Source organism: Meles meles, chromosome 14 (assembly GCF_922984935.1).
Source record: "Meles meles chromosome 14, mMelMel3.1 paternal haplotype, whole genome shotgun sequence".
Classification (NCBI taxonomy): domain Eukaryota; kingdom Metazoa; phylum Chordata; class Mammalia; order Carnivora; family Mustelidae; genus Meles; species Meles meles.
The window spans coordinates 7,264,254-7,289,056 of record NC_060079.1 but is presented as its reverse complement, the minus strand read 5'-3'; the positions used below and the strand labels follow the sequence as shown (position 1 = coordinate 7,289,056).

At 37.8% G+C, this 24,803-nt stretch overlaps 1 protein-coding gene across 3 annotated transcripts in view; it reads right to left on the bottom strand.

Annotated features, from left to right (window-relative positions):
• Positions 1–20,861, bottom strand: part of NUP58 (nucleoporin 58) — a 39,252-nt gene extending 18,391 nt beyond the window's left edge. The window contains exons 1-9 of one of the 3 annotated variants that reach the window (XM_045978052.1): positions 20,546–20,861; positions 15,439–15,581; positions 13,898–13,933; positions 11,427–11,576; positions 10,642–10,770; positions 7,965–8,075; positions 3,154–3,178; positions 1,988–2,053; positions 1,503–1,677 (exon numbers count right to left, since the gene is read on the bottom strand). In XM_045978052.1, the coding sequence (XP_045834008.1) occupies positions 1,503–1,677; positions 1,988–2,053; positions 3,154–3,178; positions 7,965–8,075; positions 10,642–10,770; positions 11,427–11,576; positions 13,898–13,933; positions 15,439–15,581; positions 20,546–20,652 (942 nt within the window). In that variant the 5' untranslated portion in view covers positions 20,653–20,861. Of the gene's footprint in view, positions 1–1,502; positions 1,678–1,987; positions 2,054–3,153; positions 3,179–7,964; positions 8,076–10,641; positions 10,780–11,426; positions 11,577–13,897; positions 13,934–15,438; positions 15,582–20,545 lie in introns of all 3 variants that reach the window. The other 2 variants (XM_045978051.1, XM_045978054.1) reach the window with 2 other exon arrangements.
• Between the last annotated feature and the right edge of the window lie 3,942 nt (positions 20,862–24,803).

Genomic DNA, 24,803 nt, shown 5'->3' with positions numbered 1-24,803 from the left:
ATAGTAGTAGATATTAACCAGATTTGTTGGGTCATTTTGCAATATATATAAATACTGAATCATTACATTGCACACCTGAAACTAACATAGTTTTATATGTCAATATTTCAATAAAAAAGTATACAAACTTTTCAAATTTTTACTTAACATAGTATCTATTTATGAAGAGCATAGCACTCTGATAAGCCCATTTTTTTTTAAGATTTTATTTATTTGACAGACAGCGATCACAAGTAGGCAAAGAGGCAGGCAGAGAGAGAGGAGGAAGCAGGCTCCCTGCTGAGCAGAGAGCCTGATGCGGGGCTTGATCCCAGGACCCCGGGATCATGACCTGAGCCAAAGGCAGAGGCTTTAACCCACTGAGCCACCCAGGCACCCCTAAGCCCATGTTTTAAAAAGGCATATCACAGGGGCATCCGGGTGGTGCAGCTGTCATGAGATCAAGCCCCGCATTGGGTTCCAGGCTGAGTATGGAGTCTGCTGGAGATTCTCTGCCCCTCTCCCTCTGCCCCTCCCACCGGTGAGTGAGTGTCCTCTAAAAAATAAATAAATCTTTAAAAAGACATTTCACATAAAGTTCTTTAACAGATGAGAGAAAACTTTAGGGAAAGATTTCTAGACTGCCATGAGCCAATGAAGTATATTTTATAATTGTGAAATATAAAACAAATCATCTACCATCATTCTTCCCCAACAATGTAGATAAGAACAATGTATTATATATTTTACATATATTATACCATAGAAAGAAAAAACAAGTACACATGAATGGCAAAAAGCATGAGACTCTTTAACATTTTTAACTAAGACATAAGACTGGCAAGTCATCAGAATTTTTAATACTTAAAAAGCATAATATAGTTTTTATTTAATGGCTGGCAGATTTTTAAAAACATATTTTTCTGCCTCACTTGTACGATATAGCAATTTAGCCAGCAGGCACTCTTAGGAAACAAACTAGTTAAGAGTATCAGCTCTTCTACTTACTGACAAACTCTTCCATTTATTAACAAACCTCTCTGCCCATATTCTTATTTATATAACCAAGATAAGACTGCCTACCTCATAGAGCTGTCATGAAAACTAAACTGGACTAATATAAATTGCTTAAAATACTGCCTCATAAATAATAAGAACTCAATACAAACTAGTGACTACTATTATCACAGCAACTTAAAAGTACTCAAGCTAGGGCTCCTGGGTGGCTCAGTTGGTCAAGCGACTGTCTCCGGCTCAGGTCATGATCCTGGAACCCAACACTGAGTCCTGCAACTGACTCCCTGCTCAGCAAGGGGTCTGCTTCTCCCTTTGACCCTCCTCCCTCTCATGCCCTCTTTCTCTCTCTCTCTCTCTCAAATAAATAAAACCTTTTTTTAAAAAGTACTCAAGCTATGCAGTTTTCTTACAGTATATCTGTATCAAGTCTTATAAACTATAAAATAATTTCTACTTAAATAAAACAAAACAAAACCCTACAATAAAATTACTGTAAGTTAGTTTACCTGAGCAGTTTCTATTTTCAACTTGTCAATATTGAGGGTGTTCCTCTGTAATCCACTGGCAGCCAGTGACAGAAGCTGCTTCAGAGCTTTAATATCTTCCTGTACTTTGAGCATGGCTTTTGAAGACATTCTACTAATTTCTTCTTGTACCTGTTTCTGTTCCTTCACAAATTTCCTAAAAAGATACATAAAACTGAATTTTAAAAAAATACACCTTTGGTTTCCTACAGGAAAAAAGTACATTTACTATAGGCTGGTCAGAGTCCTAGTGTTTTAAAAAGGAAATACTAAAAATTCATTCACAGTTCACATGCTTTTTTCAGAATGACAGTAACAATTTTAATTCCCATTATTCTGCTTTGTTTATAAAAATATTAAAATTTTTACCCAAGTTAAAATGTTAAAGAGGAAGAAGAGATGTTCCCCTTAAAATAGATTCTAACATTCTTCAACATGCTCTATCCAATTCTATTTGACACACTTACTGGAGGTTTTCAACATCCTGGCAGATGACAGGAGGTAGGTTTTCATCCTTCAGTGCTTTACTATCCCTAAGAAAAATGCCACAGATATATTAAAGCCATTGAGATTATAAAAAGCTGACAGCTGAGTTCCACTACAGTTAAGTGTTAAAGGGGAGGAAGTAAAACAAATATTCCCCATTTATAGCTCTCATGCTTGATTTCAAATCTCTTTATAAAAAACTGTTAAGTTTCCTGACTTTTAAAGTAGCTTTAACAATTCATCTGACAGGGAGATTTCTTTTCTAAAAAGACTGGCATATATCATAAGTACACATAAATGCATGTGACCAAATGTTTAAGAAAAAAATTAGAAAATACAAGAGATTAAATTTTGAACTAAGTTTCCCTGGCTCAAAAATTCTATGACTGGCCTTTTATTCAGTTCAAAAATATTAAGCATTCAGTAAAGAAAGTCTACAAACTTCTCATAACGAGATGCTCATTATATTTTACTTGATTTTAAAATTTCAATTTATTCTTCAACAAAATAAAACCTACGGATAGGCTAAGGGAATCATACATATTTAAGGATAGGAAAAGGTGAAATTTGGCATGCTGTAATGTAATTATGAGTTAAATCTCAGTCACAGATCTGCTACTACTTCCTTGATATAACCCTAAGCAAACCTCAGTCTCTTCAAGCTTTCTCATTTATGTAATAGAGATAAAATATACATAAGATATTTTGAAGGCATGAACTTGATCATTTATTTACAAATATTTTATCTAATGTAATATAAATTAGGTGAGAAAATATAAGTGGTAATAAAAATAGTGATCTTCAAACTTATATGATGTATATGGAGGCTTTCCTCCCTCTTCAGAAAATAAATGCGACTGGTATAGTAGTTTATATATAAAAGGTATATACACGTAAAACTGAGCATAAAGTATTCCAGAAAGAATTGGTTATAAACTTTCCTAATGATTAAAAATTAAAGATCTGACCTTCCAAAATCTTTCCAGAGCATATGTTTATTATTTTATTTTAGACAAAAACTGATTCAAAGAATTTTTCTTCTAAATGTCTATATAGTTTCATTTACTTCCAATGATATCACCTGCCTATAAATTAACAAATAAAATTCTTCAAATAAAATATTTTAAATGTTAAATTGTAAACTTACTCTGGTCTTGTTCCTGTTTTATCACCTAGAAAATTCAAGAAGCTTCATGTAAAAACAGGTCATTTAACAATGTATTCCAAATTCAAGTTTTAATTCAACACAAACTTAGGTATAAACAGAAACTTCTAAGCATTTTACGGACAGACTTTTAGACATCATGTGAGGTCACCTGTCACAAACTCCAAACACAACATACTATGGTGACATGTTTGTATACATATAAACAGAGAGTTATGTAGCTGATTTGTATCTATTTCTTTCAAGGGCAAGAATCTTCCTCTTTCAACTATCTTCTATGAAAAATATTCTTGCTTAGCACAGTTTAACTCCTGCAAGTACTACTTGATGCTTTCTTAGATTCTATCAGTTTATAATACTAAAATATGTCAGACTACCTGGATGTCTCTAAATATTTACAAAAGAAGCAATTTTTAAGATGATGTTTTTAATGTGTGCAGATATATCAACACCTTTCTCATGAACACCTATTTAGTGGCTATCATTATTAGTGTATGTCTAAAAGTAGAAAAGTAAAAATGCTCCGTCAGCAAAATGCAGTGACTCACTTTCTGCTTTTCCAGAATTTATTTCACACTACAAAATAAGACCCGCTTAATTAAGAAAATACAGGAACACACAAAACTTCATCCCATCAGAGAACCTTAATGGTTTCTCTTACAACCTGTTTTGACACTTTTTTGGCCACACCCATTTTTAAACATGATCAAGATGACCATAAGTTATGTTAACACACTTTCTCAGGATGTTGTAATTAAGTCTTTTTCATGTCACTTAACGTGATTTTAAATGACCACAGAATACTGATGACATAGCTGTATCAGAACCTTTAAGCCCAGCCTTCTTCTTAACATATGAACATTTACTATATAAACAATGCTGCTACAGTCAATGTCTTTATCTCCAAATACTTGTGCATGACTTTATTTGTATTCCCAAAAAAAGAGGAATTTATAGGTCAAAGGTTACATCAAGGAAAGCTGACGTATTATCAAACTGATCCTTTAAAACAACTATTCCGGGGCGCCTGGGTGGCTCAGTGGGTTAAAGCCTCTGCCTTCGGCTCAGGTCATGATCCCGGGGTCCTGGGATCGAGCCCCGCATGGGGCTCTCTGCTCCACAGAGAGCCTGCTTCCTCCTCTCTCTCTGCCTGCCTCTCTGCCTAGTTGTGATTTCTCTCTGTCAAATAAATAAAATATTTAAAAAAAATTTTTTTTTAATTTAAAACAACTGTTCCAATTTATCTTCCCACCTACTATGAATAAGTAATTTTTCCATCACACCATCAACAATAATGTACATTTTTCTAAAACAATCACTGCCAGTACATAGGTGAAAAATGCCACTTCATTATAATCTAAATTCCTATTTCTGACTGTACTAAGTAAAACATTTCAAATAATAATTAGACAAATCTATCTCCTTTAGTGAATGGTCTATTCAGGCTATTTGTTCATCTCTGAGGCATGTTTCTCACTGACTTCTAAGAGCTATTTCAACATAAAGCATATTAATTGTCTCATACATACATTTCATGTGTCTATTTCTAAAATGAGAACCTAATTTTAAGATACATCTCAATTTCAGATGTTAAAATGTGAAAAAAAATAAGCATCTAAACATCAAGTATTTTACTTCCAATCTGTCATTTACCTTTGCCTTTGTCAATAGGGTTTCTTTTGTTTACCTTTTTAATCTAACTACAATTTATTTTTCCTTACTTTGTATTTTGATATTTCTCTTTCATAGTTTAACATTTCTGAAATTGGTATCCAAGTTCTACAGATGGAAGCCTTTGATTGGATGAGACACAGTAAGATAAAGTAGGGATTTAATTTTTTTCCCACAGACTTCAACTTTTTTATTCATTAACGTACTATTTTGCTCTTTCTTTGATATTCCATTTTTATTATATTTACAGACATTTATATACACATAAACCTGTATACATAAAACTTAGGCCTGTTTTTAGCCTACCATGGGCCCTGACTGGTCCATCTAGCTTTGCATCTGTAATACCTGTGGACTGCTATAAAAGCTCGCTGTCAGCACTCCACCTCTGTTCCTGCCCTCCTGCACATTATCTTCCACACGGCTGCCAGAATGCTCTTCTTCAAACATGTATCTCACGTCATATTATTCACATGAAAACCCTAGTGTGTCTCAACAGTCCTCCGTGTAATTACAAAACTCTTTAAGATGATACACACGGCCCTTCCCTTTATGACATCTGGAATCTGACTTTCCCATGCTGCAACTTGCTGGTTTTCCAGCAGTTCTTCAAAAGAGTAAAGATCATCCTCGTCTCTAGATCTTACTCCATGCTGCCCCCACTTACAGAGCATTGCTTCCTACCCCTCTTCATCTATCAAACCCAAAACAGTAGGTCCAGGCTAACTGATGCAGCTGCTAGGGAAACAGAGAAATCCTTTAGATTAAGAAAGAACCCCTTGACACGTAGAGCAGATTAAAAGGAACTGGATGTGGCCTATCAGGTCATGTGCACTTATTCTACATACTCCTTCTGTTCAACTCTGAGGCACAACACAAGAGGAAGACAATGGGGGAAGGCAGAGTTTGGGGAGGGCGAGGGGAGATTAACTCCTTATATTTCTCTTACTCCTTTGCTCAGTCAGGTCTTTCACGTGGAGCCTAAAAGCAATTACAATAAAGAGAGAACCAGTTTCATAATTAAAATCAAAATAGTTCAAGGATACCAGACTGCTTCAGCTGATTAAAAAAATAAGCTGCTAAAACATCTAAGATTATTTTTTCTAATTTTGATGTGGCTACAAAGAAAACTAAGTAAAAACAAGAGACAGACCCCTATGTTTAAAAATCAATTTTGGGGGCACCTGAGTGGCTCAGTTGTTAAGCATCTGCCTTCAGCTCAGGTCATGATCCATGGTCCTGTGATCAAGCCCCACATCAGGCTCCTGGTTCAGCAGGGAGCCTGCTTCTCCCGCACCCACTCCCCACTTGTATTCCCTCTCTAGCTGTCTCTTCTTCTCTGTCAAATAAAATTTGGAAAAAAAAAAAAAGTAAAATAAAATAAAAATCAATTTTCATTCAAAGAAAAGTTATCTTAAATTTTCTAAGTTTAAAAGGATTTTAGGATAGGGCAACCTGAGGGTTTTGAAGGGTCAGGGGTGGGAGGTTGGGGGAACAGGTGGTAGGTAATGGGGAGGGCACGTTTTGCATGGAGCACTGGGTGTTGTGCAAAAAGAATGAATACTGTTACGCTGAAAAAATAAATAAAATGAAAAAAAAAAAAAAAAGGATTTTAGGATAGCCAGCTTTTAAAACAGTACTTCACCCTAGAATAGTATCTCTACATAATAAAAACCACATCCAAATAAAAATTCTTACATAGATATACGGACACCTTCATCTGTTACCTCATTCTAAGTTCTTCAGAGGATTCAATGCAATACGCATTTAAGTACCCTAGTGAAACATGCTTTCATCAGAGGCAGAAGAGACATTGCAAGACAAAACAAAAAATCATGCACAGGGAATCCACAAAACTAAAACATCTTTCAGAATGAATCTGGATTGGTAATTTTTAAAAAGAATATTCTGCATTGCAAGAGCACAGTGAGAAGGGCATTTTCATACTGGCTGGTGGGTAATAAATTGGTAAAATCTTTCTAGAAAGTAATTTCACAATATTTACCAAGAGTCTCCAAAACTCTCCCTCTCTTTAAGCCAACGATTCAGTTTCTAGGTATTTGTCTTAAAAAAATAATCAAAAATATGTATGAAAATTTATAATAAAAGCAAACACATAGACAGATTTACTACATGCCTGGCTCTACTGAAGTTTTATAAATTGTAATCCTCGGACCAACAATGTCAAGTAGTTACTGTTCTTTTCCCCCACTTTACAGATAAAGAAACTAAAGCACAGAGGGATAAGTAACTTGACCAAGGTCACAGAGCTTCTAAACAGTTGAGGGGATTTGAAGCCAGATGATTTCAGCTCAAGTCTATCCCCTTAAGCTACAATACTACATTGCCTCTCCCCATAAAGATGCTCAATATGTTAATACTTCCTAGAATATGAACTGAAAACAAACACTAACAATGGAATGATGGCTGATTAATGATATATCAATTCATAAAGCTGACTCAAGCAGCAATAAAACACTCCTAAAGAATTAATGAACTGACAAATATTGGTGATATAACATATGAGAAAGAACAGGTTACAAACCAATACAGTTGACCTTTGAACAATGCAGGGATTAAGGGCCCTAAACCCCCAGGCAGTTGAAAATCTGTACATAATGTGACTCCCCAAAATCTTTACTAATAGCTTCCTGCTGACCAGAAAGTGTACTGACAATATAATGTCTATTAACACACACTTTGTATGTTATATGTACTACATACTGCATTCTTACAATAAAATAAGATAAAGAAAAGAAAATATTAAGAAAATCATAAGGAAAACACATTTACAGTACTCCACTTTTATTGGAAAAAATTCACATATAAGTGGACCTAAACAGTTCAAAGCATGTTGTTCAAGTATCAACTTATATACACCATATATGTGTTCATGGTCCCAACTTAAGAACATATATTAATACACACAATGATAGCCACATAACCATATCCATATACAAAACTCAGTTTTCTATAAAAATAAAATCTTAAATACATAATACACAAAAAAATTTGTGAGATATAAAGCAGATTTAAAAGTAAAAACTTTACTACTGAACATATAACTAAAAATCTTCCTGACATAGGAATTTAAGTTATTGTTAGAACGTAACATTACTTACTCTTTTTATCTGATGAGCTACTAAAATCTATACCACCAAGACCTTCACTGCCTGCAGTTGAAGTAGCTGCTGTGGTTCCCAAAGTCAAGCCTAAAGCATTCTGTCCAAGTCCTACAAATAAGCCAAATATAATTTACAAAGAAAGTCTTTACAATGATTTTCCCTTAATGGCCAAAATTCTCAAGCGCTTTCAAGCTGGATCCCATTTTTCTTCATAATTGATCAAGCAAATAACACGGAATCAATCTAAAGCTGGGATGCAATGGTGTATGTCGTCTGGATAACATAATTTTACTCTTTACTTGTGAGGCACTTTTTTAAAGTGTAGACACATAATGTCACACAGTGCACAACGGTGACTTGACGAGTCTCTACGTGCCATGTGCACCACAAGTGTCATCACCCTATCTGTCGCCACACACCCTTATTGCGATACCACTGATTATATTCATCCCTGGGACTTACTCCATAACTGGAAGGCTGCACCAACCCCCCTCACCCATTTTGCCTGTCCTCCCTACTCTTTTGGCAACCATCGGTTCTCTGTATTTATGGGTCTATTAATTTTTCTTTACTAAAAAGGTCAGAGTTTATCTGTTACATGAATCATTATATGAAATCATTATGCTCTACACTTTAAATATCTTACAATTTTACTTCTCCATTATATGCCAATAAAGCTGGTAACAGATAAATTACATAAATAAAATAATCTAGTAATGATTTATAAGATTTCAGTATAACATAAAGCAAACAGTTTTATTATTCATGAAATTTAAAGAACTGAGAGTTAGAAGCCTTACAGTTCAAAATCAAATTTCATACTCCCAAGCTTTTTCAAAAAAAATTTAATGAAAGAAATAGACTTCATTTATTTAAATGCTACCTCACTGACAAAAGGAATGAAGGGGCTAAACTACAGTTAATCTTAAATCATGAATGTATGCTTGTAAATCAAGTAGCAAAATTTTAAAGACCACACATTGGTAAATCATCTAAGTCCATGCATTACCAAGCTCACATAACTGTGGTTCTTTTTGGACAGATGCTATTTACTTTAAACAGAGGAAAGAGTAGATGTACTAATAAGAGCATGGGATATATGAAAACTGGGCTTAAATACTGACAATGTGTGAAAAAAATACAGCTTAATAAATGTCCATTAAAAAAAAATCAGGGGTGGGGCGCCTGGGTGGCTCAGTGGGTTAAAGCCTCTGCCTTCAGCTCAGGTCATGGTGTGGGATTGAGCCCCACATCAGGCTCTCTGCTCAGCAGGGAGCCTGCTTCCCTTCCTCTCTCTCTGACTGCCTCTCTGCCTACTTGTGATCTCTCTCTCTGTCAAATAAATAAATAAAATCTTTAAAAAAAAAAAAATCAGGGGTATCTTCAGGTTAGCACAACCATAAATCAAGCACTGACGTGTGTCTAGAGCCTAATAAAAATTATAACAGGCCTAAAAACTCATTAGCAAGACACAAAAACAATCCTCCACCTCCCCTTTCTGTTATTTTTGTGTTTTGCTCTCTTAGGAATCTTTAGGAGAGATGTTTAAATACTTATCCTACAAAGAACTGTATGTTACAAGTCATCCAGTGATTTAGTTATTAGGAGACATTATGAATATCTACAAGGTGAGACAACAGTGACAAAGACAAGTATTTGAAAAATAATGCAAACTTGAATGCTACAAATTTTTACAGATTATCTTCACCAACTCCTTTTTTCCCCTTCCACTGACCCAGAGTTTCTTCACTAAATTTAGTACCTGAACAGAGTACATGAAAGAGCTATTTAATAGAACACACTAGGTCATACTCTTTCACCTCTCCCACACAACCAAGTATTAGACACCTATGAGGTGTTGAGTAAAATTTCTGAAATTAAATAGCCACTATACATGAACATATGTATTATTGGAAATGCTATGATTTTAATATGTTTCAATGCCAAAAAATGTTGTTCCTAACAAAAATTGTTAAAGAGAAATTCTTGATGTTATATTGCTATGTGAGATAATTATACAATGTTTTCAAATCAGAGGAAAACTTTTTTTCACTCGTACCTTATATTACATTATATATGGTATCATGTTTCCTCTATTATTCATTCCCAATACTCAAAACATCGACAGAATCCTTAACATGAGGCTAATTTCAAAATAAGAAAGAAATGAAAAATCAATCTAAGATGGAAAATATTAAGTATTCTCTGCCAAGTGAATTGATACTTTAGTATTTTGCCTGACTATAATAAATTTAATTGCCTTCAAAGCACGCTAATACCCTTTCCTGATGTCTGTAATGGAAAGCCATTCTTAAAGCCAGGGCTTAAAAGGTCAAGTTGTTTTACAATGAACTTAGATACCAAATGATCCAAGACTCTACAACTGCCATTTATTGATAAATTTCTCTAGAATAGTTTATAGGCTCCTTAAACAGGCCCTTCTTTGTTTCTTTATATAGTCAGTCAATATTGAGAAGTAGAAAAATTTATTTCTACAATATGGCTAAGATGTCCAATTATGCATGGAAGCCATTATTTTATAATTCAGTTTTCATACTAAACAAAAACATTCAGGTTAAAGAGACAAAGTGGTCTGTTCAAAAGGTCAAAATACAGATAAAGTAAATTTAAATATAAATATTTGCTATTTTGGAAAATGAATACCATCAATTACCTGATGCTGCTGTATTTGAACTCTGGAAAAGTGAACCTCCCAAACCAGCTAAGGCTCCCCCTAAGGAAAGGCTTGTTGATGCAGTAGTAGTTGTAGCTGTTGTTCCACCCAAATTATTTAGGGTAAATCCTGTAGATGCTATAAAAAGTAAAACTGTAAGGCTTCAAAAGGAAACATCATTTCTAAGAACACCAGAGAAAATACAAAACATTCCCCCACCACCACCAAAAAAGACCGCCCTCATGTCCATGACAAAATTCACTCTAGTTTTTCCTAAAAAACTACTTGCTAAAGATAAAATTACATATACTTAAGAATAAAGAGAAATAAGACCTTCAGGCAAATGCTAGTGACACAAATAAGAGTTCTAGGTAACACTAGAATGGTATAAGGTAACTGATTCCAGAGAATAATAGTTTTCAATCCAGGACACCAAATTCACTTCAAAATGGAATGAATCCTAAGGCAGGCAAGGTTTACGCAAGTTCTTTATCCCTTCTTCTCACCAATATGCTCCTTGAAAACAAAGTGAATATTAATGGTTTTACATGTTACCTCTCACCCTGTCCCTGCTTTGATCTGTAAACAGAGATCAACTTCTAGGATGACCCCTGCTGCTTTAAAGCCAATGATGATCTTCTTTGTAGGATCATAATTGCTGAGTGATTAAAATAAAAACTTTCCAAAACTGAAGTTATCTTTAATAAAGGTGAATACCTGTATTCACTAGCCAAAAACAAAACAAAATTCAACCACAAAACGTGGCTTTTCCCATTCTGCCTCACCTGCTGGAGTTGACGCCAGAGCAGATGAAAGAGGAAGACCACTAGCTGAGGTAGAAGTAATAGGGAGAGCAAATGGTGTGGCAGATGCAGCGGGTTTACTGAATCCTAAACTGAAACCTGTTGTAGACGCAGATGTAGTAGTTGGCGTTCCTGTGTCAAACAAACAAACAAATCCTATTTTACCATAACTATGTATGTATTATACCAGTTTCAATCAGGATCCCTAAAAGTTCGTGGCCCTACTTTTGTAGCTAGAAGGATAGGTGGGTAGGTGTGAAAAAGGAAAGCATAGAAATTGGAACCAAATCATGATGAATACTTAAAAGAGGATGCTATGATTTAGGAAAAGCAAGAAAAAGTCCCATCAATGTGGTAATATTGAAATCCAATTTCAGTTCTACCCCTGGATTTACCTAAAACTGGATTTACCTAAAACAGCACTTACCCTTCCTTTGCTTTATACTCAACAGAAAAATATTCCTTTCCTCCAACGCTATTTAAACCACCGTTTCCTCTTCTACTGTTTCCTCTTCTTTTCTTCTGTCAACTCCTGCTACTCCTTCCAGTCTGCTTTTGTCCATCTCCTTCCTCTGTTCTGTTCTTAAATGATACTGCCTGTTGCTCTAGGCCTGCTCCCATACTTCCCAACTACAGAATCTCAGCTAGGGGAACACGGGTCGAAATCTATACCTACCAGAGTCTCCACTGATTAGTTTTATCAGGATGTCCCTTCACTCTGCACCTCTACGCCTCCCTATATAAAAAATTTCCTAAATCCCCTGCCATGGTCCACTCAGTTGCTCAAGCCAGAAACCATAATCACTCCTGACATCCCTTCTCTCTCCTGCATTCTACTAGTCACAAATTCTGCTGATTCTACTGCAGAAATATCCCTGGATTACAAGCATCCTCAAAACCCTTAGCTCAGGTCATCTCCCTCTTAAGAACAATTATAACCTCTTAATTTGTTTCTGTGCTATCAGGCCTTCTAAACTTTAATCTATTCTTGGAACTATTTGTTACTTTAAAAACAAGAGAGAACACCAACAAAAAATAATACCCTGGTGATTCTCTCTGACTGAAGGCTCTTATCAGGTCCATACTATCTCTACACTAGAGTCAAAAGGCGTGGCACACAACCACCTTTCCTATCTACTTCCAACCTGCTCTTCACACCCCCTCTCTCCCTACCATTCCCACTTTTGAACCCTAAACTCTAACCAAGTACTTTTCCTATTTCCCTGAACCCCCTTATGACTGGACTGTTGTACTTCTCCATCAGGAATGATGTTTCCTGCCCCCAAAATAAACTCCTACTCTTATCTTCCTCTACTTCCCTTGGTGCCTTTCATACATCTGTTAGAGCACTTACCAGGTCATACAAGAACGTATTACTATACCTGCCAGCCACCTTCACCTCATCACCCACAGAATGCCTTACTCATACTCGTGCTCTTGACATCATTAGTATCACCCTCACCACCAGGATCATCACCACACCAACAGCTAACACTAAATGTTCCAAGCATTATGTATACTCAAGGCCACAGAGTTAGGAAGTAGTAGCTGCTCAAAACTATTAAATGAGGAAATACATAATGACCTGCATTTTGGCTTTCTCTAAAGGCACTGAGAGAAGCAGCTGCCAGAAATTAAACTTCTGGATTGCCCTTACCACAACCAGAAATTCCTGCCAGAGTACAGTGCTTTGAAATCCTGTATGGGTTCTATAATCTCGGGAAATAAGAGAATCCAACTGCTTGGCCCAAAGCCAATCCTGTCCAAAACTCTGGTAGTGAACAGATGTGTTACACTTTCTGCTGGTAACAGGCGAGTAGCATCCCAATGAAGAAAGCCCACCAATCTTTAGTTTATTTCAAATTTTAATTAAATTAATAAATTTAATTAATAAATTTAACTTTAACTGTCCTTTCATTCATTCATTTCCTTTGACATTATTAACTGTCATCCTACTTACTCACATTCCCTTTGGCATATCATTACAGAGAACTATGGCGTTTTTGAGCTGGAAAGAAATCCAAAAACAGTCCTACCCTTGTTTTACAGGTAACCAAAAGCTGCCAGATACTACATGACTACCTAAGACCGCACAATGATTTGGAGGTACAACCAGGGCTTAATTCTAAGACTTCTGGTCTATAGTTTGTTGTTTTTTGGTTTTGTTTTTTTTTTTTTTTTTTTTCACTAAAAGGGTTCAAATGACTACAGAAATACAATGTAAAATAAACCTCCAGAGAAAAACCATTTCTGTATTTAAAGGCTTTTTTCTGAATTAAAAAGTCATTGACTTTTTTAAAAACTCCAATACTGAAAGGTTGTATGATGAGTCAGTGTCTCTGATCTATATTAGATTCCTTACATGCTTCCTTCTATACCCAAGCTCTGTGAGATATTAAGAAAGAGAAGAGTAGAAAACCACAGATCTGGGATCTTTCCTCAAAAATTCTTACCCAGAGTTAATCCTGTAGTTATAGTTGTTGCTATTCCTGGGGACAAAAAGAGAAATAAAATTTAATCATCAATGGAAGATGACATTTTTGGGGGTTTATTACAAGGGCAAGACTTAAGAGTCATCCTCAGGATATGATACTACAACAACCAGTATCTTCTACCAAAACCGCTAATAGAAATGTTCTTCCTATAGCACTGGTTTTCATATTACAGGCTATATATAATTACATAGGGAATAAGATTTATAAATGCAAACAACTACTGCTTATAACAACATTAGGCAAGGAGAAAAAAAGCTACTCCAAGCAAACACTGGCACACAAAGTTGTTTCAAGGAGCTCACTGGCGGCTCCCGCATTCCTGCAGTTCTTACATTTTCTATGTGTGGCTGTGAAAAGTTGCAATCAAAGTTGGAATGTCAATGCAAAAAGTGGTAACAGAGACCAAGAGGCCCTGAGGGTAGAGAATAAAGAGTAAATAAAGAAATAAGCTTTTTAAATGGCAGCATTACTGAAACATATTTTTACCTTAATAATAACCAAATATCTCTAAGTATTAAAAAACAGATTTTTATTATTGAAATGTCTACCAGAAACCTTGACCTCTTGCCCTTTTCCCATCGAAACAACTGTTTTAATAATACAAAAACTTAAAACGTCTCTTAGGAAGGCAAATTATAACGTTATAGCAAGACAGGATGCTGACTGCCCCACATATGCTAAATTAAATTAATGTCCAAATTGGTAAACTTGACTTATCTTCACTAAGGTAAAACACTGCATTATATACTCTAATGTAAAAATTAAATTAATTCTTTGTATTTAAAGAGGCGTATCTTCTTTGTGTCAAGTACACCAAAAAAGAAGTTATTTTAAAAAAGAGATCTTGGGATGCCTGGGTGGCTCAGTTGGTTAAGCGGCTGCCTTCAGTCAGGTCATGATCCCAGGGTCCTGGGATCAAGTCCTGCAACAGGCTCCTTGCTCGGTGAGGAGCCTGCTTCTCCCTCTGCCTCCTGTTCCCCTGCTTATTCTCGCTCTCTCTGATGAATTAAATAAATAAAATCTTAAAAAAAAAAAAAAACCAAAACTCATTTCTTTAAATTTGTTTTTCTTCTTTTTTTAAGATTTATTTATTTATTTTTGAGAGAGAGCTTGGGTGGGGGGCAGTTCACAGCAGAAGGACAGGGAAAGAGAGAGAGAATCTCAAGCAGACTCCCCAAAGAGCTTAAAGCCCAAAGAAGGTCTCATTCTGCAAGCAAGAGATCATGACCTGAGCGGAAATCAAGAGTTAGACCCTTAACCAACTGAGCTACTCAGGAAGCCCTAAATGTGTGTTTTCCTTTATACTAAAATAGATCATAACCAATGTTAGGCCTATCACTGGCCCTTAATTGCACATCCCTATATATTTTTTCATCTTACTATTTACCATTTTTTAGGTCTGACACCAATGACAATCCCTATAAAGGGAAGAAATATAGACCAGAACCTTAAAAGGAATAGCCCATAACTACTCCTTGAAATCTGACAATCCTCCTTACCTGTATTTGTTCCTCCTAGAGTGAACCCAGTGGTAGGTTTCGATCCAAAGAGCCCGGTTCCAAAACCACCTGAAGGAGCAGATGTCGTTGCAGGAGTTGCAGTGCTTCCAAGAGTTCCAAAATTGAGCCCCACTGAAGGGTTGCTTATTTATAAAAAACACAAAATAAAGTCTACTAGAGCCAGTATTTCCTTAAGAAAAATAAAAATTAACTCTTCAAGGTTAGACACATTCTTTCATTTGACATATTCAATATATTGCCATAGAATACAAAAAGAACTAACAATTTATTTTTAACCAACCAAATTCAAATATTTTCCTGTTCTCTTTAAAAATAAGTCACATACAAAAGATTTCAGATCCCAAGGAAATCATAAACAGTATCACATATTCTCCTTTTCTAAGTTTTATTGAGAGTTAGCATATTTTAAAATGGCCACAGAGAAATCCTATGAATGTGGATCATTTTCCTCTTGAATGACTCATGTATAGTTCACATTTCTAAATACATTTGCTCTTTCCCAACTACGAAATAAAGAAAAATAAAACGTACTCAGAAATAGAAAAGTTATTTTAAGTGGTCTTTGCCACCTCTCTGTTGCCATATCACCATATTTATGGATTTAGGCGGGGACAGGGGGATACAGTTACTTTTCTTGTCACCGAAACAGCATTAAGAACTGGGGTAGGGGTGAGAAGAGGAAAAGGACAAAACATAACCTGGCAATAGTAAAATAGAAAGCTAAATTACCCTCTATCCAGATTATGTGTTCATCAGCAGAAATTCTCTTCAGAGTTTCTGAAAGCTTAAAAAGAACAGCTGGTAATAGCAAGTGATGTGAACAAAGTTCACAACTTTCAACTGTTCTTATCAAAACTCAGGGGCTCATATTTGCTATCTACAGTGGGAGAACAAATTATAAAAATAAACAAAAAGTCTTGACAACCTGACACTCCATAAATTGTACAGGAGAGTTAAAAGAGATTATATCATATACATAATGGGAGCTCCCATTCATCCTATATAGGTATCTTTATCTGTCTGCCGGCCCTTCCAAACAGACATAATCACAAGGGAAGCCAAGGTCAGTTTTAAAAAGCTTATGTCTGGGACACTGCAATTTAAGGAGGCGGCAGTATTATGGCTGCGTTCCAGTACTAGCTCTCCAATGTCCTGCGACTTGAGTGCCATAACTTAGCCTTCTTGATCCTCTATTTCCTCATATGCAAAATGTTAATAACTATGCCCACTTAACAGATTTTGTGCAAAAGATAAAGAGATTATGCATGGTAAATTAACTTCACTTAATAAATGTTATTACTATCATCATTAGGAACTTAATAAATTCAACTAAACACATTTTATATAAGGTATTACGCCAGCCAATCCTTGTGAGGAGAACAGAACTTGAAATCAGTCATCAACACTGAGTAGGGGGGCAAAAAAAAGGGAGCGTGCCCTGTGTCTTAGTTTATCATTGACTTTAAAATGATCTCTAGGAACATAGGTATGTGAAGTACAGAAGGATGGCAAAACAGGGTTGAAAGGTCTCACTAACAAAGCACAAAACTTTGAACACTTAATCAACTGAGCTAAAAAGGTATTCTAATAAACGTTATTGGCAAATTTTGAAGACCTCAAATTAAGGAAATGGTTATTATGCTCTCCTCCCTCCCAAATAATTCAGTGATCCCATTTGGTTTTACTGCTATTCCATAAATATATAAAGATGCACAGTGAAATTACGTATTTTTATTTTTTCTGAAATTATGTATTTTTAGACAAAATATTTAAAATTTCTTGACAACTTAAGATAACTGAAGACACAAGGCATTGTTTCATAATTAAATGTGAAAACATTACCAAAGAAATACATCAAAGTAGTATATTCTTACTCAAGAAAGCAAAAGAGAAATTCCTCTGCAGGAGAGAAATTTATTTAAAAGCTACTCCAGGGGCGCCTGGGTGGCTCAGTGGGTTAAGGCCTCTGCCTTCGGCTCAGGTCATGATCCCAGGGTTCTGGGATCGAGCCCCGCATCAGGCTCTCTGCTCTGCGGACAGCCTGCTTCCTCCTCTCTCTCTCTGCCTGCCTCTCTGCCTACTTGTGATCTCTGTCTGTCAAATAAATATATAAAATCTTTAAAAAAAAAAAAAGCTACTCCAGACAGGACCAAGTTTTGCCTCAACCCACTATTATCTGCCAATGGCTCATCAGAATGTGTTACAGTTGACTCCGACAGGTCAGGAATATTGTTTTAACTTCTCCAGCATGCTCTAGTGTGGACTTAGAAAGTAACATTTATGGAGCACTTACCAAGTGCCAGATATGATGCTAAGTACTTTACTCATCAGCAACTCTGTTCCAGATGTGGGAACTGAGGTTTGGAGAGTAACTTCCCTAAAATGATTTACCTAAAGAGACCAAATCATCAGATGGCGCTAGGGGAAGTCAGGTCTCCAAACCAGCACTCCACCAGACAAATGTTAAGATTGTTTCCCTTTCATTCATTTATCCAAGCCCTTCTAAAGTTTCTTTCTTTCCTTCTTTTTTAAAGTAATCTCTCCACCCAGTGTGGGGCTTTCACCATCCCGAAACCAAGAGTCATGCTGTTCTGACTGAACCAACCAAGGGCCCTTTATCTAGGCCCTTCTAAAGACTGTGTCCATGTTTCTAGCTGATCACTATAATTCTTTTACTCAGTAATTCAACAAATATTTATTAAAGTCCTCTTCATGTGCCAGGAACTGTCACAAGGACAGAGGATGGAGTGGTAAATTTAAGACTCTGATCCTGTCTTCAGGAAGTTTCTAGTCAGTGAAAGAAAGGGATTAATCAATCATTCATTCACTCAAAAAATGTGTAGAGCTCCACTGTCTACTGGGGGTAAAAAAAAAAAAGTATGAAAAGGTCTTCGCTTCGTGGAGCTTCCATTCTACTGCTGCGATCAGAAAATAAGTCAAAAAATGCAATGAACTGATTACAACTGTGATTAAGTGCTACGTTACAGAGTACGATGAAGATGGAAACCTCCTCTACACTTGCAGATCTAAAAAGTTCTCTCTGGAGATGCCAATATTTGAGTCCCAAAAGTAGACACTAGCTTGGCATATGAGGAAGGAGGTGGGAGGGGAATTCTAATGAGAGGGAAATGCCCCTAAGCCAGAAGGGGTTTGGCCAAGCCTACCTGAGGAACTAAGAAAATGCCAAAGTTGATACAGCAGTATTTTTCAAACTAAGATTAGGAGTCATCAGGAGTATAAAATCAATTTAGCAGATCATAACTGGCATCTTAAAAAATGAAATGGAACAGAACAGAAAATATCAAAGTGCATCACATAAATTAAGGGTAAGTATCTTTCTTTGAAACTTTGTTTCAGTTATTTCTTTCCCTGTACCTGAAATGAAATAATTCCTTTCCCAGTAAGTCTGTATTACTGAATTGGAACAAATTGAAATGAGGAGATGGGCTCAGGATGAATCTGAAGAGGTTCCAGATTATTTGGGTCTTGTGGATCATGGTAAGATTTATTTTTACTTCATTCCAAGGGATAATGAAAAATCATTAAAGGAAGGCAATGGGAATTTTAAAAATGACTCTGACTATAGTGTGTTAAAAAAGATTGACATCAAAGTAGATTTTTGAGACAGCAATTGCAATTCCATTGAACTAATCTAAGTAGGAGATGATAGGAATAGTTTTCACCAAATATAAGAAGGGTTACTGGTTGAAAACCTGGAAGAAAGAGCCAGTACCCTTATTTATCTCACCATCTGAAACAGAGTCCATTATATGGGAGTGCGTTCAATAAATATTGGTTCCATGAATGACAAGAGCTTGCAACAGGGTGGTGGCACTGAAGTGAAGCAAATGGAAACTAGGTAATTAAAATTAGCAGGCCTTGCTGGTTAAGGGTGCAGAGAGAAAAGGAGGTATTAAGGGAAATTCCCAGACTTTTCTCTTGACTATGTAGTCTGTACCTCCCCCCCTTTTTTTGTAAATTATACGTATATTTTTTTAAGATTTTATTATTTGACAGAGAACGAGCTCTCAAGTAGGCAGAGAAGGAGGGAAGCAGGCTCCTTGCTAAGCAGAGAGCCCCATGCGGAGCTCAACCCCAGGACCATGGGATCATGACCTGAGCTGAAGGCAGAGGCTTAACTCAATGAGCCACCCAAGCGCCCCTGTACCTCCACTTTTTAATGTAAGGAAGATATTTTTGGCTTTTTACTCTACGATGACATCCCTCAAGCTTCAGGAGATACCTTGTAACATTTTCTATGAATACTTCTTGATGTAATGAACTGCTCCCCTTTTACCTTAAAACGACTGAGTTCTAAAAATTAAATCTCTCGCCACGAAAATGACCTTTGACTATTTTAAATGTCTCTTTCTAAACCTCTGCTGGCTGTATTTCGTCATCGCCTGAAGCGGTGGTTTAGCAGGTTGCACAAAAACGATAAATATGCTACCTACATTTTTCAGTGTAACTAGAAGACAATGTGAGTCATTCCAACATAACACTCACGTATACTAATACGCACACTGTTCAAAATTATCACCAAGAAATGCTGCAACACGTATTTAAAACAAAAACCACAGTAACAAAGGACAGAGTTCCATGAGGTACAAAGATGTGAGCTCGTTTAAAATACCGCGAAATCATTAAAGCAGTGGAATGTCCAAAACCGTATATCCTGCAATGAATTCTGAATTATCAGCGATAAAACTGTAATTGTCCCCCTTAAAATTTTTCTATTGTCCTTTTCTGAAACCCCAGAATGACCCACAATGTCGTTCATTCGTTCTGTGCCTCAGACTGCCGCACTGCTAGGGCTCAGCGTGAAATCCCAGGCCCTTTCACCCAGCCAGACCCCACTCGACAGGGACACTGGGTGAACCATCGTGGATTCTGGGGACCTCACAGCCCTATGACCATCCTCCCGACCAGGCCCCCAAACGGCAGGACTCTGAGACTGGCGCTGCGCAAGTTTGTCTTTTTCCCAGACCCACTAGAAAGGAACCCAGCGGGAAGGGAGAGGGACGGGCCCACCCTCGGTAGTCTCGCGGAGAAGACCCGGGCCGGGAAAGCGAAGAAGCGCAGTTACCTAGATGCCCCCGTCCCGAAGGAGAAACCGCCGCCTGCGCCGGTCCCGCCGGGGGCTACGGTGGTGGAGCCCAGCGTGCTGGTCCCGAAGGAGAACCCCGTGGACATGGCTGCCGGGGTTCAGCGCCGTCAGGAAGCTGCAGGGGGTCTGGACGTTCCTCTCTCCTCAAAGCCAAGGCGGACCAGGCAGCATCGCTCTCGCCCAGCCACGACCTGGCGGGAACTTCAAGCCCCAGAGGCTGAGAAGACAAGGCCGAGGTGGGTGGGGCAACCACCCGAGAGCACGTTCCGGCACCCGCCGCGCGCACGTAACCCAGCAGGAGCGAGCCCGCCGCGCAAGGTACCCTGGGATGGGGATGGATCGCGCGCCGCGCAAGGCATCCTGGGAGGAAGCGGGCTGGGCGGGGTGGGGCTCCGGCCCTCTTAAGGGGTGGGTGCCCGGCGTTAAGAAACAGCAGAACCATTTCCTTTAGTTCCGTATTTGCATATGTGTTGACGTCATCTGTACTTCACGGCTGTTGAATCTTACTGCTTATGTCTTTCCCTGCTGCTAAAAGGGATGCGCGGAATCCCAAGGTGGGGATGGCCCTCTTGAGCAGTCCAAGCCCGGTTAGAGAAAGGGAGGCGCGCTCAGTCGTCGGTTGGCTGCCATCCCTTCCCGGAGAAGGACGGGTAGCTTGTCTTTCCCTGACAGTTCGGAAATCAACCGATAGCAATTCATTCATCCGCTCCACAGCTTTTGGAGCCCGCTAAGCGCAGTCATTGCGGGTTGCCACCCAGGAGGCTCAGAGAGCGTCCTTTGGTGGGGGGCTGGCCGACGCCGTTGGTGGTGCTGAGCAAACCCCCTGGACGTCAAACGATGTGGTCAAGTCCACGAAGTTTTTGCAGCGTATCCTGCTGGGTAGGAGTCTGGGTCTCCCGGCCCATCGCGTGAGGTCCCGCGATGGCTGCCTTCTGGCTTTGGGTTTTGCATTGCTCTGAAGCCTCTTTGCTACCTACCAGAGGAACTGCCAAGTGGAAGGGTTAAGTACAGAAACAAGCACAAGTGCAGAATTTAAGAGTTCCATGAGCAACCCCTAAACATAAGAAAAATGTAGATTTAAGGAAGAGATCTCCTCTTGTAGAAGCATCAGGAGAGGCTTCATGTCTGGTGCATTTGAGGTGCTGTCATCATAATGTGGGTCTTTATTCAGAGATTGTCACATTACTCCTGCAAATGATTTTCCTACTTGTGATTTCTTCCAGTAAAATTCATCCCATAAGCAACCACCAGATTTGCTCTCCTAAAACATAATTCTCACCACTGCACTGCCTTGATGAAACACCCAGTGGCCCTTTAGGCTAGCATTCGTCCTCCATAAGACAAATCTAAGATCAGGCCTCACAACTCCGCTTAATGCAGCACTTTCTCTAGTGTTGAGGTGGGGCATTGCTGCCTCCTGTGGACTGAATCCCTAAAATTCATGTGTTAAAGCCTTAACCTCCAATGTGATGGTATTTGAAAATAGGGCCTGTGGAAGGTAATTCGGTTTAGATGAGGTCACGAGGATGGGGTCCTCATGATGGAATTAATTCCCTCATAAGAAGAAACATTAGAGACCTCTATTTCTCCATTTCTTGAGGATACAGCTAAAAGGCAGCCTTCTTAGGCAAGAGGAGAGCTGATGGGCACCTTGATCTTGAACTTCTCAGCCTCCAAAACTGTGAGAAATTTCTGTTGCCACCCACACTGTAGCATTTTGTTATGGCAGCCTGAGTGTTTACACATTACCTCTGTGTTTGTTTAATTAAAAAACCGAAATAGCATTTTAGATATTATGGACATCACCATAAGGATAAAAAAGTAACATATTTGAACTGTAATTTAAAGAAAAATTTCATAGTGACTGAACAGGAGGAGGAAAAAATGAAATATTGAGGGTTTTAGAGCTTCAGTGATCTAGAAAATGCTATTATCAGTGATAACTTGTAAGATGTTTAATAAGAGGACTATGAGGGAAAATGTAGGGTATTTTGACTGGAAAAAAAAAAGATCCAGATGATTTTTGGAGGGAGATAGAATGTGGCTCCCTACATCTTTTAATTCCATTGTGTATTCTTTCCAAAACTTTGGAAAAATATCAACATAAAATTAGTAAGTTCAAAATGATTGACCTGGGAGCCCCTGGGTGGCTCAGTCAGTTAAGTGTCTGCCTTCCACTCAAGTCATGATCCCAGGGTTCTGGGCTGGAGCCTAGCACCAGCCTCCTTGCTCAGAGGGGAGCCTACTTCTCACTCTCCCTCTGCCTGCCACTCCCCCTGCCTGTGCTCTCTCTCGCAATCTCTCTGTCAAATAAATAAATAAATAAAATCTTGTAAAAAAATGCTTGGCACATACAGTTTATATGTTGATTAATAAAACATGTAAGGTTAGCTGGAATGAAAGTGCATGTGAAAATGTATAGTAGGGACTGGGGCTGGCTCAGTGGGTTAAAGCCTCTGCCTTCGGCTCAGGTCATGATCTCAGGGTCCTGGGATCGAGCCCCGCATCGAGCCCCGCATCGAGCCCCGCATCGAGCCCCGCATTGGGCTCTCTGCTCAGCGGGGAGCCTGCTTCCTCCTCTCTCTCTGCCTGCCTCTCTGCCTAGTTGTGGTTTCTCTCTATCAAATAAATAAAATATTTTTAAAATGTCGTAGGGACTAATGTATATTAATAATAAGGGAAACTGATGTGGGCCATATAGGAATTAACTTCGCAATCATTCTGTAAATCTTAAACAGTTTTAAAAATAAGTTTATAAGGGGCACCTGGGTGGCTTAGTTGGTAGAGCATGCAACTCTTGATTCTCAGGGTTGTGAATTCAAGCCCATGTTGGGTGTGGAGTCTACTTTTAAAAAGCTAAATAAATAAAATATAAATAAGTGTATAAAAGAAAGTAGTGAGAAATATGAGTTAGATAAAAGTTTGAGTTTGGGGGAGCCATTCAAATTGATAAAGTATTCCTCTAACTTTATAAAAGTTTTAGTATGGCATTTTTGTCTTGTATCTGGCAGAGTAGTTTAAATTATGCAGAAGTAACCCCTGAGCTGCCACAGAGAGGAGGGCTGCAGAGATGGAAAGCGGACTACTTAATGAACAGTAGTATTACAATCTATAACCTGGCTCTAGATACACCGAGTGTAAGACTGGACATAAAAGACCTTTTCTCATATAACTTCTTCTGCTTGTCATATTAGCAAAAAGAAAACACTTTACCTCCTTTATTCTACAGAAATAAAACTCCAAAGAAAGCAGTTTCTATAAGCCAGTAATGTGGTTATTAAATGGAAAGCTTGATGTAAAATGTCCATGTAAATTTCATGCCTATTTAAGCCTAAAGTCTATGCATCCAGGCAAAACCATGCAGCACAGGCATTTGGCTTAACTGTTCTTATTTAGAATAACACATTCTATTCCAAAGGATGTTTCACATATTCCTCTTTGACGTTGGGGGACCTGAATCCATATATCAATTCTATGGGAATTACCACTTTCCAAGGATGAAGCAAATGATTCACATTCTAAATTATGTAACAAACCACATTCCTTCCCCTTGTTTTTTTATATTATGTGAATCATGCTAAGAAAACCATCTTTTGCAGATTTACTGGCTGTATGGTGATGTTGCTAATGTCAGAATCAAACTGAATTATCCGAAAGGCAATAGCATTGTAAAAAAAAAAAAAATTTAATTTCAACTTGCATTAGAATGGCTAAAGAAGCTTGTTTCCGTGGTATGCTCAGATCAGGATAACTCTGAGAAGTATCATTTGAGAAGTTCTAACATAGAAAGGAAGCTGGAATCTTAAGTCTATTTAAGTGGATCCTCAATATGTATGGTCTGAACCTCTGAAATATCCAAGAAAGAAATTGTAATTTAAAACCTATATATAATCAATTGACCTCTGTCTTGAATTTATTCCTGGAGATCTATTGACTTTAAAGTTTTATACAGTGTCCTAACTTTTTATAAAAATCCTATTAAAGTTTCAAAAGATCCAACAACAACAAAATTTATAGAAAGATAGATCAATAGTCAAAATGCGACAAAATGTTAATAACTGCTGACTCTGCAAGAAAGATAGATGGGTGTTCATTGTACTGCTCTCTCAACTTCCCTATAGGTTTGAAATTTTTCATACTAAAAAATTGGAGCCTGGGGCGCCTGGGTGGCTCAGCGGGTTAAAGCCTCTGCCTTCGGCTCAGGTCATGATCCCAGGGTCCTGGGATCCAGCCCCGC